Source organism: Lynx canadensis, chromosome A2, assembly GCF_007474595.2.
Source record: "Lynx canadensis isolate LIC74 chromosome A2, mLynCan4.pri.v2, whole genome shotgun sequence".
Taxonomy (NCBI): domain Eukaryota; kingdom Metazoa; phylum Chordata; class Mammalia; order Carnivora; family Felidae; genus Lynx; species Lynx canadensis.
Window position 1 is genome coordinate 112639421 of NC_044304.2, and position 17175 is coordinate 112656595.

At 33.8% G+C, this 17175-nt stretch overlaps 1 protein-coding gene across 1 annotated transcript in view; it reads left to right on the plus strand.

Annotated features, from left to right (window-relative positions):
- Positions 1-1886: 1886 nt before the first annotated feature.
- ABCB5 (ATP binding cassette subfamily B member 5) overlaps positions 1887-17175 on the plus strand; it is a 113051-nt gene continuing 97762 nt past the window's right edge. The window contains 4 exon segments of the mRNA XM_030294967.1: positions 1887-1939; positions 4169-4223; positions 5830-5980; positions 9399-9453. Coding sequence (XP_030150827.1) covers positions 1887-1939; positions 4169-4223; positions 5830-5980; positions 9399-9453 — 314 coding nt within the window.

Here is a 17175-nt window from a genome sequence, read left to right on the forward strand (position 1 = left end):
GAATGTGTCCGTGAACATGATACAGATTTGAGAAAAGCACAAAAGAAAATTAAAGACACTACATCTTTAAAAAGTATTTCTTTGGCTCAGTGGGGGTGTTTTTTGCTCACTTTGTTTCCCATGTGCAGTATGGCATGAAGAACATTGTGTGCTTTACCTGGAAAGTCACCATTGTCATAATCAGATATTACAGCATGATCAGAAAATAAGCTTAGTAAAGCACAGTTTAAGAGTACACTTAGGTATTTGCTGAGGAGAGAAACCACACACAATTTTGGTTTAAATGAACAGATCATGTACTCACTGAGGTAAGCCCAAATTGTTTTGATTTCTTTTTATGAATTTGTAAGGTTTTTAGTATAGCTGTTAATTTCTGTAAAATTCAAATGATTGGTAGAGTCTATTTTATTATTTCCCTTACGTATATGTCAAATAACTGGAGATAATGTAAAGTCAAGTATGGCAGTTGTAAATATTTCTTATGTGAAATTATGACCATTGATTTATGAAAAAGGAAAAGTATGCCAATGTATTCATATCATGCTTTATTTATCAGCCACTAAAAATTGACTCATTGAGCCTTATTCCTTCATGGAGAAGCTTACTATTAAAAACGGTACTGTTTGTTTGTTTGCTTTTTTCAGACACTTGGGTAATATTTCATTAATTAGTAACTCTACTCTACAATTTAGATCCATACTATTTATAATTATATCAATATAGGTAATATGGTATATTTCCTAACAAGTAAGATTCAGTCAAAATATCTCTACATTTGCAATGAAATGAAAATTTATGTACATAATTCCAATCTTAAGACAGGCTAAGATTCTGAAGTATCGTCCCAAGGAAGTATACATTATTCTTAATATAATTTTAATGATGAATGGGTTTTCAAAATATTCTAATTTTTTGATAACTGTACATGAGAGAAGCTCTGACTTGCTTATATTTGGTAAGTTAGATACCGTATTCCTTCAAACTGGTGGCTAATATGGGTGCCTAGCTGGCTCAGTTGGTTAAGAGGCAGACTTTAGCCCAGGTTATGATCTCACGATTCATGAGTTTGAGCCCTGCATCCGGCTCTGTGCTGACAGCTCAGAGCCTGGAGCCTGCTTTGGCATCTGTGTCTCCTTCTCTGTCTCTGCCCCTACCCTGGCTTGCACACACTCTCTCTCCCTCCCTCCCATTCTCTCTCTCTCTCTCTCTCTCTCTCTCTCTCTCTCTCTCTCTCAAAGATAAATAAACATTAAAAACAAATTTCAAACTGCTGGCTAACAGAAACTGTTGCCTCAACTTTTTAAAAAATGTTTATTTATTTTGAGAGAAAGAGTGCTAGTGGGGGAGGAGCAGAGAGAGAGAGGGAGAGAGAGAATCCCAGGCAAGCTCCATGCAGTCAGCAGAGCCCAACGCGGGGCTCCATCTCATGAAATGTGAGACCATGACCTGAGCAGAAATCCAGAGTCGGTTGCTTAACTGACTGAGCCATCCAGGTGCCCCCTGTTGCATCAACTTTTTATAGAGAAAACTAAACATGAGATACATTTAAAAGTGTCATGAATTACAATCAAATCAGTGGCAGTGTAGGAATACAATCCAGTGTCCTGAAAAAACATGCATTGTGCACAGGATCTGGCTTTCCTTTTATTTCATTTCTAGAATTTTTATTAGCTTCAAATCTAAGCTGAGAATAAAGCAACAAAACTGTAAATTCAATGATAAAATCTGAATAAATGAGCTACCTAACCAGATACTTCAATTAGGGTGCAGAGTGGGATGGCAGGGTGAAACTCAGCATCATACTTTTTCAGAAGCTGTTAGGGATGTAAAGAATGCATGGTCATGATATATTTATTAATATTTCAGAAGAATTAAATTGTGAAAAGATGGCAAATTCTGAAAGAGCTGAAGAGATGCGAGAAAATTATCTGAGAAACGGGTAAGCTTTGTCTAGATTCTACTGAAAGCCTTCTGCAATTTCAGATATGCTTTATCCTTTTCAAAGTTATAGCAGAAATGTTTGTAATTTTTTCCAAAAATAGCAGTGCTATTTTTGTGCTGGAATTCAACATAATCAGTGAATTTCTTGTAGCTTACCAGTACAAGAGAAGAAATACCTGAATATTTTCAATTCAGTTCTCTAGGGATCCTTCAGTCCATGTGGTACATTTAATGCAGGAAAATACTGGATTCTGATTATTTTTTTCACTGAATAGATGTCTGTGTGTTTATGTATGTTTGTATGTTAGAAAAATTTCCTATACCTATAATCCATTAATTTACAGATTTAAAATTGAAATAGCTTAAAGTCTATTTGTTTCACTTTTATTATAATAATGCCCTTACATTTAGATGTATAAGCTGTAAAAGTCAAGAGGACCTCTTTTGATAGCTTGTTTCCTTAATGCAGGGCTACAAATAGCCAGAAAGGCAGTTCCCACCATATCTGCTCATGTACTATTTTCTGCTTTAAATTCTGGTAGAAAAGAGACTTTCAAAAGACTACCCAAACCCTCCTTCAGAGGCTTTTCATGAAGGTCAATGAAAGACAGAAATATTTCCCTGAAACAAATTTCAAAACAGAGCTTACTGAGTCTTAGCTAAAATCAGCATTTGTTGGGGGGATGTAGGGAGTTCATGGCTGGCTCAGTCAAGAGGAGCATGCCACTCTTGATCTCAGAGTCATGAGTTTGAACCCCATGTTGGAGGTAGAGATTACTTAAAAAATAAAATAAAAAACTTTCAAATCAGCATTTGAGGTAAAGGAAGGGCTTTACAATCTTAAAGCACTTGTTGTCATCTGTGAAACATCTCAGAACAAAATGGCCCAGTATTTAAATGAATTTTTAACCTCAGAGGGAATAAAATTAAGTGACTTGACATTTATCAAAGTTGATGGAGCTATGTTACAAAGCTGGAGAGGAGAGTCAGAAGTTCATCCTTCTGTGATGTCTTTTTTTGAAAACTTAATGTTGCCTTCCAGTCTTCCTTTAATGTATAAGAATGTTGTATGTGTATGTGTCTTTAATTGACAGATTTCTGTGAAAGCAATGAATAAAACCTATAGTTTTCATCTGGACTTGAAATGTGAGCTAAGAAAGGAAATTTTCAGTGGGGGACAAAATTCATGTTATACTTATTTAATGCATACTTAATAGTACTTCTTTCATTAAAAGTTTACATTTCCTCTTGTTACAAATCTTAAAAATTCCAATCTACCACCTTATACCCATTAAGATGTATGCTATTAAAAATAATAATTAAAAAACAAAATATAACATAGCAAGTATTGGTGAGGATGTAGAAAATCCTTGTGCATGGTTGATAGGAATATAAAACAGTGCAGCTGCTATGGAAAACAGTATGATGGTTCCTCAAAAAATTAAAAATAATCATGTGATCCAGCAATTTTGATCTTAGTTATTTACCCAAAAGAATTGAAAGTGGGGATTTGAAAAGATATTTGTATACCCATATTCATAGCAGCATTATTCATAGTAGGTAAAGAGTAGAAGCACTCTGAAAGTGTTCATTGACTGATGAGTGGATGGATGGATAAATAAAATATGTTATATACATGCAATGGAATAGTAATCAGCCTTAAAAAGGAGAAAAATTCTGACATGTGCTGCAACATAGATAAACACTGAAGGTATTTAACCCTACAGAATAAGGTGAATAAACCCTACAGAAAAGAACAAGATACTATATAGTCCTACTTACATGAGGCACCTAAGGTAGTCAGATTCATAGAGAGAGAAAATAGGATGGTAGTTGCCAGAAGCTAGGGCCAAGAGAGAAGAAGGGGAATTACTGTTTAATGGGTATAGAGTCAGTTTTTCAAGGTAAAAGTTCTGTGGATGGATGGTGGTGATGGGAGCACCATATGAATGTACTTAACCAACCGCAATTAAAAAATTTCTATTCCAGAGGTTTGCCTTCAGTTGTTATCCTAACTAATGTAGACATAGCCAGTGACAACTTAGTTTTCCCATTGATTATGATAAAAATCTTGTACTGTATATCCTTAAGCGTGTTTTTAAAATTTCATTGTTGATGTGGATTTGCTATCAAGAATGAGATTTGATAGTTAGGAACAATTTTAATTGGAAAAATCTGCAGTTATATTTACATTGTAACCTTTCCATCTTCAACATTTATTTTCCAGAAAACTACAAGAACTCCCCAAAGTAAGAAAACAAATTGTTGGACCTTTTGAGATAGTAAGTGAAATCAGTTAAAAAGTACATATATCATACAATTTTAGGGAATTGTCAGTAGTGCTTAAAATGATTGATAGTTCACATCTATTGTGGGGGGAAGAAGGGGAATTTAAAAGTAATTACAATATTACCTCTCATAGGAAAAAATACAATTAACCCAACGTTTCCATAATAAGGGATAAGAAAAAAAGCACAATATTTACACAATGATCCCAATTTTGCAAAAAAAAAAAAAAAGTGTGTGCATGTGTGTGTGATGCATACATTGATAAAAGTCGCTTGGTTATTTTCAAAGTGTATAAATTCTTTTAAATAAAAAATAATTATGTAAATATTTTTATAAAACATATACCTAAAAAAAGTATGTTAGCATATGTCTTTAGGATTATGTTCAAGGACCATTTTCAGGAATGTGTTCCCAAAACAATTCCTCTACCTACTCTAATCTGTATGTCATTCTGGCTATCAGTGTCATTAGAAATTCACACAAAACAGTACCTGCTTTTTCAAAAGTCAAATTCTAAAAAACCTGGGAAGTAGCAGAACATGACAAACTTTTCAAAGACATAACACACTGTTATGGAGGAAGGTGGATGAACAGATGCCCTCTTATCATCTGTAGTACCAAGTACAATGCTGTGGCAGTTACTCCATAAATATTTATTAGCTATCATATGAATAAATGGTAATACATTAAATTTTTTCAGTCTCCACTCATAAAATATGTACTAAGTTCCTCTTGCTGTTATACAAATCTAATTTCATTTCAATACCACTATACATTTTATCTTGACCTCTCAGTAAGATAAATAATCCATATTTTCAAGTTTTGTTCATGTTTTTGTTTTGGAATAGCATTGTTGGGATCTGCTATAGAATAGAATATAAAGCATTCAGTATTTGGCTTTCAATGATTTCTTTCTTCTTTTTTTCAGTTATCTTTTTCTTATTCCAAACAGACTTACAAATTATTATTATAAATAAGTTTATAGAATAGATACTGCCCCAGCTAGAAAAAAAATCAAAGGAATTTAAAATAAGAATGAAAAATATAATTTATTATATTTGGTGAACTAATTTTTACCACATGGTTACCGTTCACTGCACTTACTTTTATCATTGCTATGATGTTGATAAACCTAAAGAATTGAAGGTTTGAAGTTCAACTGTCCATAAGCCAAGATATTGTCATTGCAGTGTTTCAAAATATATTAATTTATTTTAGAATCAACCAAATGGAAGGAAGTTTCTGATTCATACCCACATCTATCTGACCTGTGTCACAGATGCATAATTTGTACAGATTTTGCTACTTTATTTTTTTTAATTTTTAAAAAATCTTTTAAATGTTTATTTTAGAGATAGACAGAGCTACTTTATAGCAACTTCTTCAACAACCAGCAACAACTTCTTCAAAATACATTGTTAATCGCTAATATCAGGGATCCTTTTTTTAATTTTATATATAAAATACTTTTCCATGATTTTATACATTTATTGAGTCTCTTAATTTATGAAATAACATTTACTTGATGGCAAAAACTGTAGGTTGGTTTTATTTTTGTTTTTTTACAGCTGTAATGCTACTATGTTTTGTTTTCCTCAGTTTCGCTTTGCTGACAGACTGGACATCACACTCATGATCCTGGGATTACTGGCATCACTGGTAAACGGAGCCTGTCTTCCTGTAATGTCACTGATTTTAGGAGAAATGAGTGATAACCTTATTAGTGGATGTCTAGTCAAAACCAATACAAGTGAGCACAGTATTTACTTTTCTATGTTTCTGGGGACTCAAAAGCATTAAATAAAACAAACAGAGAGCTCATAATACAGATTTGTATATTGTCAAACAATATCTACATGATATGTATATAAGTCCTTTATTCTTCCATATTGCCAGGGACTAAAGAACCAAAGTCTGTATTAGTATTTGTCAAAGAAACAGAACCAAAAGGATGTGAGTGCATGTGTATATATTTATAGAGAGAAAGAGAAAGAAATTTTTGTTAAGGAATTGGCTCATGCCATTATGGAAGCTGATATATACAAAATCTGCCAGGTGGGCCAGCAGGCTGAAGTCCCAGAAGAGAACCATTGTTGCAGTTCAAGTCCAAAAGCCATTTCCGTTCATAGTATATAAAAATCATCTGAGGGGCACCTGGGTGGTTCAGTTGGTTGAGCGCCCAACTCTGGATTTCGGCTTAGGCCATGATCCCAGGGTCATGGGATTGAGCCCCAAGTCAGGCTTTGTGCTGAGCGTGGAGCCTGCTTGAGATTCTCTGTCTCTCTCCCTCTGCCCCTCTCCCTCACTTGCTTTCTCTCTCAAAAAAAAAAAAAAAATCATCTGAGACTGAGTGTACCTCAACTTGTCTCTCCAGGAAATTAAATAATTTCCTATCAAAAGTGATCATCATATCGTGATTTAATCAAAGGCTTGAGCCATTTCAGGGCACTTATTTATAATACACACTTTATTATTTTTTTAATGTTTATTTTCGAGAGAGAGAGAGAGAGGAGAGAGAGCATGAGCAGGCGACAGGCAGAAAGAGCCAGAGACATGGAATCTGAAGCAAGCTCCAGGCTCTGAGCTGTCAGCACAGAGCCTGACAGGGGGCTCAAACTCACCAGTCATGAAATCATGACCTCAGGTGAAGTCAGACGCTTAACTGACTGAGCCACCCAGGAACCCCCATAATACACACTTTAAAAAGAAGAAATCAAAAGTGACAGAATCTCTCAGATAACTGCTTCGAGTTTCATTAATAGTATATAGACATGCATGAGATTGTAGAACATAATGCAGCAAGGAAGCCAAAATGAGCATGCAGAAAATTACGGTACTAGAGACAAATACCCTGAATAAAGATAGGAGGGAAATCTAATAATCAGGCATAGGGGAAAAGGTGTTTTTATATTTCCCATAGTTACAGATGTCTTTCATGTATCATTACCTTTGTAGTATCCTATTTCAGGGTCGTGTTCTTCAAGGTAACATTCTTTAGAGGTAAATCCAGTAATTTTATGCACTGACATAGTATCCATAGCCTTTTTTTTTATCTGAAGGATATTAAAAATATTAGTAATTTCCTGATTTTATGTTTTCCACAAATTATACAATAAGAAGCATCCTTGTAGCTGTTTATTATAACTGAGATAAATGTGTCATTAAAACTTGGACTGTCTTTTAGACATAAGCCTAGCTTTATGTACTGTACTCCCCCTCTCTGTCCTATTTAAATTTAAATACTAACATATATCCTCTTGTTTTCCATCTAAAGGCTAATCTTTTAAGTGTCCTAGTCTTGTTTGAGCAAGATAAAGCCATTGCTTCCACTTCTTTGTCTTTTCATGTGATGATCTCCTGTCTACACAATTAATTTTTAGTATTTTAATGATAGAAGCTAAATTAAGGATGCTATTCTGTTTGTTAAACAAATGAAGCCACCAATTCACTGAGTAAATATTTATTGACTGCCAACTGTGTCTCTCTCCAAATGAATGAGTGAAGGAAAGAAGGAGGGAAGGAACAATCTAGCAACCTAAGCCAATATGCTTAGGAATATTCATTTTGTTAGAGCTACTCTATAATTGATTCTCTTACCAGCTTTAGACAGGATGGGAAGAACATAACTACTGATATTGCTTTGAATTTTGACTTTTGATTTTGGTTAGGCCTTCTCCAGGTTTTTTAAATTTCATTGTGTTGTTTGTCAAATGTGATGAACATTTACCAAACCATACCAAAAGAGGTTTGGTAAAGGTTTAGATAAATACATGGATACTATTGGTACAACATATTATTAAAGAGAAGTGAGGACATTAAATTATATACTTTCAACTTAACATTGATTTTCTGGAGAAATGTAGAAGAGGATTATTTGCTCCAACAAATGAAAATATGAATAATAACTGTCACTGATCAAGGGCCCATTTTTGTGCCAGCACTTAACTTTTGCACATGCTACCTCTATTACTATAATCTCCAAAATGAGAATATGCCATTTTTATGTGATTTTAGGTACCATTTTTACAAACAATGTTTATTTTCTTAATTAGCTCAGTAAATTTCATTAAAACTTTCCTCTAGAGTTTAGTACTTCTGTATTAATTCTAATATGTGGAATAAATTGCTTTAAAATGTTTTCTTACCATAATTCCATAAATGGAATAAGGAAAAGATTATTGTTTGCATATAAAGATCATAGACATTATCATATGTGATGATGGTGCAGTTATGTAAAAGATGAACAGATGAGATGTCTAGAATTCATTTCAAATGTTTATTGAAAAAGTTTTAAGAAAGAAAATTATGATAGTGGATAGTGGATATTGACCACTGTTTTGTGCTGTTTGTGAAATCACAACCTTGATATAATAATTAATGTATGGTGTATTTTTTACCAGAAGATGTATAGAAAAGTGTACATGTAGAGGCGCCTGGGTGGCTCAATATTTTGGGCATCTGACTTTTGATTTCGGCTCAGGTCATGATTTCATGGTCATGGAATCGAGCCCTGTGTTGTGAATCCCGTGGGATTCTCTCACTGTCCCTCCTCTGCTCATTTTCCCTTCTCTCTCTCTCTCTCTCTCTCTCTCTCTCTCTCTCAAATAAATAAACTTTAAAAAAACTCTTAGAAGAGTTTACATATAAAATTTATAATCCAAAGATTATTTTAAATACTGTTTTATTATGTTGCTATCCTTGTTTCACCCAACATATTTCAATGAGCTTCACTTAAATTTTTACCATGACTGTTACTTCTAGAATTTTTCACATGTGTTCCTGCTTTTCTTGGACTTCCTAAATTATTCCCTGGGATATCTCAAACTGAATTCTAAATGCATAATCTCAGCAGGAAAGGTGAATTCTATTACTATTACTTACACAACTTTTGTCTGGAATCAGAGATGTCCTAAAGAATTTTTTCCAGATATGAGATACATAGTTAATATTTCCTTACAATTTTTCACATTGCATGAGTTCTTTTTGAGAGGAGCAATAATAGTTTCAAACTTTAGGTTAAAGAATAGAAAGTTAAGATGATCATAAACCGTAAGATATTAAGTCCATTTTCTTGAGAATGCATTATATTTCATTTGGAGGGCTATGTATGAAACAGTGTGGCCAATTATAAATTAATTGCCTTCATAATTTAAAAAACTGTGTTACAGCAAATCACCAGAATTGTACTCAGTCTCAAGAGAAGCTGAATGAAGATATTACTGTGTAAGTAATGTTAATGTGTTACTGTGTAAGTAATGTAAAATATCAGTATCATGTTTATTGCATGCTGCTTTATTCAGTACTTACAAGAAAAAAACTAAGGTTTCATCATTAATATTACATATAAGTGATTAAAGCAAATGTGTCCTTTTCTTTTTTTTTAATATTTATTTATTTTTGAAAGAGAGAGAGAGACAGACTGTGTGTGAGGGAGGGGTAGGGAGAGAGGGAGACACAGAATCCGAAGCAGGCTCCAGGCTCCGTGCCATCAGCAGAGAGCCCGATGCAGGGTTTGAACCCACAAACCATGATATCATGACCTGAGCCTAAGTCAGACGCTCAACAAACTGAGCCACCCAGGCACACCCCATAAATGTGTCCTTTTCTTTCATTGGATATACAAAATAGAGTTATTATATAATTTTTCTTCTATTTGAAAGTCACTAAGTTCATAAGCCTTAAATTGTATTTGACAGAATTGTCATCAGTAGAAAATTCATTTTGAGATTTGTATTTTTAGACCAATTTTGCCTTCTAGAACTAAAGGAACATATCCTAAAGACTAAAGAACTTATTTTTTTCTTTTTTTCAAATTACTTTCCTTACAAATCTTAGAGAAAAATGCTACTTCTGTAAACTTTAAACACCAAAAAGTCATGTGCAACAAATACTAAAAATAGTAAAATAATTGTTTAAATGTTTATTTATTTTGAGAGGGAGAAAGAGAGTGTAAGTGGGGGAGGGGCAGAGAGAGAGAGAGAGAGAGAGAGAGAGAGAGAGAGAATCCCAAGCAGGCTCCATGCTGTCAACACAGAGCCCAACGCAGGACTTGAACTCACGAACCATGAGATCATGACCTGAGCCAAAATCAGGAGTATGACACTTAATCAACTGAGCCACCCAGCTGCTCAAATAATGAAATAATTTCAAAAACAATAACAGTAAAGTTTCATTGACTAATTTTGGAGACTAATTATTGAGACTATTATGGTGATGTTGTATTCAAACTAAAAATTGTAAAGTCTGAAGTAAATAATTTATAAGGGCATTCAGTTTTTGTGTTTTATATATTAAATGGTATCATTTCCTCTGTTATGTGTTGAGTTTGTTAAAGCGAAGCTGTTTATTGAGTATATTCAATGGACTTAGTAGTGTCTCACTAAAATTATGAGAGTTTTTGCTACAGACCTAAGTGATCCCTCATTTTACTCCCAAAAGTGAATCCTACATGTTGCACAACCCAAGGGACACCTATCACATTGCAGTGAAACTCTCTGGGCCATAATCCTTGACCTGCCTTGTCCAATATGTTAGCCACAGCTAATGCCTATTTGAATTTGAATTAATTAAAATTGAATAAAATTACATATTTAGTTCCTCATTTTCAGTCACAGTTCAAATGTTCAGTAGCCACATTTGGCTGGTGTCATCTTGTCTATCACAGATATGGAATATTTTCTTTGACACAATAAATTGTATTGGACAGCATGCAGTGTAAATGTACCCCCTCCAGTTGTACTTTGCTGCAGCCTGAACTCTCTTTGAATGTTGATTCTGTTTTTTAGCAACTCTTACATAAAATGTCTTTATAGTGGGTCTTTTGAAAATTCCTTGTTGAGATCCAGTGTATTGCCTTTTACTGAATTCTATTCTTACAGTATTAAACTGAGGTTCTGATGTATAATGATGAGGTTTGAGCTTTTTACAAAGAATTTTGGAATTTTGAAAAATAGTAGCATCCATTTAAAGAACAGATAATAAAAGGGAGAATAAAATGAAGAGATATGTCTGCATACAGTTATTAAAAGATTTTGAAATTTACAAACATTCTTAACATTTTTGATCTGTTGTATTTGTTATGCTATTGTTCCTCAAACCGGTGTTCTGTTTTGGGATATTTGAGATACACGAAGAGAAAAGATTTCATGGTCAAACTGATTTTGACAATATCATATGACAACGTCCTTTTGTATATACACAGGACAGATAAGTGTAGTAAAGCTCCATTTATTCCCAGTTATTACTATTTGACTATAAAACCCATTTTTCTCCAAACACCTAGTAACATCCTGTGGAACTAATGTTTTGATGAACACATTTCTGAGAATCATTACTTTATATCCTCTTTTTTGGATGAGGATAAGGTAAAAATACTTCTTTCAGCTGTAATCATCAGGAACCAAAGAATTTTATTCTACCTATGTTATTATCTACAGATAATGACTCATAGCTTTATATAAGTTTAATGTTTTTGATGTTCAGCCTGTATCCTTATTTTATTTACCAAATATTCTGAAAATAATTGAATATTTTCTTGTCGAGTCCAAATCATAATGATTAAATAGTCCCAAGATGATTGATGGTAAGTATGATGCCCCCTCATCTGTCAAGGGTTAATTAATTAATTCTGTATGAACTTTTAAGCAAGTTGTTCCCTCCTTTTTGCTACTTCTAATATATCTTTCATAATCTACTTGAAAATGAAGGGGCAAACTAGATTACCAAGGCTGTGTTAGATTTACTTCAGTTGCATTTAATGTAAAACCCATGGTAATAGTTGTTTAACCATGATAGGAATTTATTTCTCTTACATGTAAATATCTGAAAGTTGGTAGTCTAAGGATGAAATATGGTTCAAAAGGCATTAGGGACTCAGCATCTTTCTGTCTTTGTTCTAGTCATAGGACCACATCCATTTTAGCTGGGCATATTGCCACTTCAAATAAAATGAAGGTTCTCTTATTTAGGAGGAAGATAAAATCGGATATTGGCTGATAGATTAAGTAGCTAGCAAATTCTGCTGCATCAAGTAAGGACCTAGAATAATTCCTAAATTGTGTAAAATGGGACTGTTAATATGTGGTACATTTTAAAAGGAGGTGAGTATTCATAGTTAATCGGTCTGAGACATCCTGCATTGAACAAAGTTAATATCTTTAGTTTTTGATTTCTTGATATGTTCACATGTTTCCAAGGAGGAATGACACTAGGTATACAGGGTTTCCTGAATCTATTTGAGAATGCTTTCTCCTCAGAAATATTGCTAGAGTGATTCAGATCATATATTCAGGATTCATATCATGGGTTCAGGATTAAGGTGATGGATTTTTAACCACTTTTTAACTATGGAACCTTTTGGGGATCTTCTGTAAGCTTCAGTTTCTTCATATGCAAAATGAAATGTTAATACTTCCTGAAGATTCAATGATACTCAGATATGTCAAGGGCCTGACATAATATTTAACACAAAATAAATGCTCAATAAATGAAGTTATTAAATCAGCCTTAATTTGCATGTGGTTTTGAATCAGAAGACTTAGACCATGAAAGTAGTTTCATTTACTGGTGCAAAATAAAGTACCTGGACTTTGGGACTACTGGGGCTTCTTCTTCTGGGTCCCAGGTAGTTTGGAAGTTTGATTACTCATAAATGAGAGGTAATAACTATAGTATCTTCAATTTGCAATAAATTGAATGTGTTATTTTCTTTGTTCTTAAGGAAAAGTCTATTAAAAAGTGAATCAGTGCTTCTGTAAAAATTATTTTAATTACCTTTTCTGATTAAATGCTTAATATTTTCATTGTACATAACATGAAAAGAAAAAATGCACAAAGAAAATTAAATCACTTATAATCCTGCCACTAATGGATAATAAACATTAGTTTTGTTTTTATTATTATAATCTTTTTACATGTATGAGTACACATACATAATTTTAATATAATTAGAATTATACTGTTTATATGATTTTAATAGCTTTATTGAGGCATAATTTACTTATCATAAAACTCACCAGTTTTAACTGTACACTTCAGTGATTTTTAGTAAACTGACAGTTGTGCAACCATCATGACAATCTATTTTTAGAACACTTCCATCATTCTGTAAAGATCCCTCCCTTACAGTCAGTCCCCATTCCCACACCCAGCCCCAGCCAACCACTTATCTGCTCTCTATCTCTAAAGATTTACATTTAAGACATTGCATGTGCATGGAAACATAATATGTAGGGCACCTGGCTTCTTTTATTTATTAGCATAGTGTTTTCTTTTAATGTTTACTTATATTTGAGAGAGAGAGAGAGAGGGAGGGTGACAATGCATAAACAGGGGGTGGGGGGTAGAGGGAGATGGAGACGCAGGATTCTGTGTCATTAAAAAAAAAAAAAAGGCTTGAGTCATTCCAGGGCACTTATCTATAATACACACTTCATTTTGTTTATTTTTTTAATGTTTATTTATTTTTGAGAGAGACAGAGAACAAGCAGGGGACAGCCAGAGAGAGCCAGAGACACAGAATCTGAAGGAAGCTCCAGGCTCTGAGCTGTCAGCACAGAGCTCCAAGCAGGGCTCGAACTCACAAGCCATGAGATCATGACCTGAGCCAAAGTCAAATGCTTAACCCACTGAGCCAGCATAGTGTTTTTGAGTTTCATCCATGTTGTAACATGTATTAGTAGTTTATTCCTTTTTATTGCTTAGTAGTAATCCATTTCAGGGGTACACATTTTTTTTATCTGTTTACCAGTTGATGGGCGCTTAGATTGTTTCTGGTTTTTTACTATTTTAAAAATAATGCTTCTATTAACATCAGTATAGTTATCTTTGTGTGTATATATGTTTTTATTTCTCTTGGGTGGTTACCTAGGTGGAATTGCTGGGCCATATGGTAAGTTTATGTTTATCTTTTAAAGAAACTGCCAAACCATTTTCCAAACTGGCTACACCATTTTGTTTTTTCACCAACAATGTATATGGATTCCAATTTCTCCACATCCTTGTCAACATTTGTTTATTGTCTGTCTTTTTTATTATAGCCTTGGTAATAGGTGTCAAGTGGTATCATATTGTGGCTTTAACTTGCATTTCTCTAGTGACTAATAATGAGAAGTTTTTTTCAATACATTTTAAGCATTCATATATTTTCTTTGGTTAAATGTTCAAATATTTAGACTATTTTTAATTGTGCCTTTTCTTATTGAATTATGAGAGTTCTATTTTATAAGTTCTGGGATACAAGTTTTTTGTCATATGTATGATTGGCAAGTTTTTTCTTCCAGTTTATGGCTAGCTTTTTCATTTTATTAAAGGTTTCTTTTGAAACACAAAAGTTTTAAGTTTTGATGATGAGGTACAATTTATCAAGTTTTTTTCTTTTATTGATTGTGCCTTTGGATTTGAGAATTCTTTGCCTAACCCAAGATCTTGAAGATATTCTCCTACGTTTTCTTCTAGGACTTTGAATATTTTAGCTTTTATACTTAGGTCTATGGTCCATTTTCAGTTTATTTTTGTGACTGTTATGAGGTAAGATTCTAACTTTTCTGCATGTGACTATATCCATTTGTCCCAAGCACTAAGTCCTTGAAAAACTTATCTATTCTCCTTTCTCAATTTCCTTGGCACCTTTGCTAAAAATCAGCTGTCCAAATGTAAAGGTTTCTGTTCTGTCAGTTTTGTTGCATTTATTGATATGTTTGTTCTTATACTAGTATCACACTGTTTTGATTAGTATAGTTTTAGAGAATGAATGGATAAATAAACAAACAAACAAATAAATAAAATCAGGAAATGTAAGTCCTCCAACTTTGTTCCTTTTAAAAATCATTTTGGCTCTTCTGAGTTCTCTTCATTTCTACATACATTTTAGGATCATCTTGCCAATTTCTGCCAAATAGCCTACTGGGATTTTTGAGATGGATTGCATTGATCAGTTGGATTGCATACATCAGTTTGGGGATATTGTCACCTTGAAAACATTTTTGAGTCTTCTAATCCATGAACATGGATCACCTCTCAATTTTTTTAGATCTTTAATTTTTCCAAACAATGTTTTATAATTTCCAGTGTGCAGATCTTGCATTTCTTCTTCTCATTTGTTTTTACAACCCATTTTTACTTATAATATTATAAACATTTTCCCCACAACAGTAAAAAAATTCAGTAAGGTGATTTTCATTAAACCTCTTGTGTTTTATGCTGTCCTTATAAAGCCTCTCTTATTAGAAAACATCCAGTTCTGTTTATTTGCAATATGTTTGTTTTATTAAAGTCACGAATACTGAATTAGAAATATTAAACTGTTGTTCCTAGGTTAAACACAGGGTTAATTAAGTTCCTGTGAGCCTCTGGTCACAACTTTTTCATCAGTCAACACATAACCTCATTTTGTGCGTATTAACGTTTAAAGACATCTTATCTAATATATACTGTTGACTCATTAACATTGAACTGATAGTCAATAGCAGTATAACTCATGCCTACACAACACTTATCTAACACATATATTTTCTCCATAGGACTCACCACAGCCTTCTTACACTTAGAAACACTAGATAGCCCTTCAGCATGCTGCTTAAGAGTCACTTTAAATAGTGAAATCATCAAGAAAAAATACAAAAATTAGAAAAACGTCGTACTACATATGCCACAAAAAATGACACTTGTTTACAATGTGAGAACTAAAACAAGCAGGCAGAGTGTTGCCTTGTTCAACTTCAGCTGGGATCATCTTTGTTGAGCAACTCAAATTTTTTGGCACTCTATGCATGTCCATGAGTAACAATGAAAACATCTGAGTATTCATTTCAGGGTTAAAAATAAGCCTTAGTGAGCACACAGATTTGCCAACACAGAATCTGGGAATAATGGGGATCAGTTGAATGTTTCTCTCTGTTTTCCTTAGTACTTCACTTTCTTGGCTTTCCACCTACCTCCTTGGCCACTCCTCAGCTTTCTTTGCAGGCTTTTTCTCTTCACCCCAAACTACCATGTTTGGAGAGTACCTGAGCTCATTCCTTGGTCCTCTTATCTTTTTTATCTGCATTTAACTCACTCACACACACACACACACACACTCTCTCTCTCTCCCTCTGTGGGTGGTCTCAGTCAATCCTTTAATTACCACTTGTAAGCTGATGCCTTTCAAATTTACATCTCTAGCCTAGACCCTGTTCCAAGTACTCCTAACTCTCATTTTCAGCTTCTTACTTGATCTCCACTTTGATGTTTACTAAGCATCTCAGTCTTAAAATATCTAAATCAAAACCCTTGATATCTCCTACAGATCTGTTCCATTCCCAGCCATCAATGGCTGTACATGGCACACCTTTCACCCAGTTGCTCAAATCAGAATCTAAGTAGTTATCCTTAATTTCTCCCCTTCCTACATTCCTCGCATCCAATACATTGGCAATTCCAGTTTGTTTTATTTCAAAAATGTAACTAGAATCTTTCCACTTCTTTATACTTAAGCTGCATCTTTATCCAAGGCCCTATCCTTCTCACGTTGGCCATTGCAATATCCTCCTAACTAAACTGCCTGCTTCCATTGCTTTCATTTCCATTCATTCTCCATAGAGGGGCCAGCTGATCTTTTTAAAAGTTGAACTGATAAGGTCATCCCATGCTTAGATCCTCCAATGGTCTACTTCTTCTCTTAAAATAAAATCTGTGCAATGCACCATGGTCACCCTACAATATTTGCTAAATTCTCTGGCCTAATCATTTCATACCACTTTGGAGTTCTTTTGTTCCTGGAACATGCTAAGCTTTTTTTCTGCCTCAGACCTTATTCTTCTTCTTTTCCCTAGAATACACTCTTCTTGCTATTTTTATGTGTGGCTCCATTTTACCTTTTGTATCCCAGCTCTAATATCACTTCCTCAAAAAATGTTTTCTTAACCGCTCTATTTGCACCAGCTCTCCCGACTCACCTTTACCCAT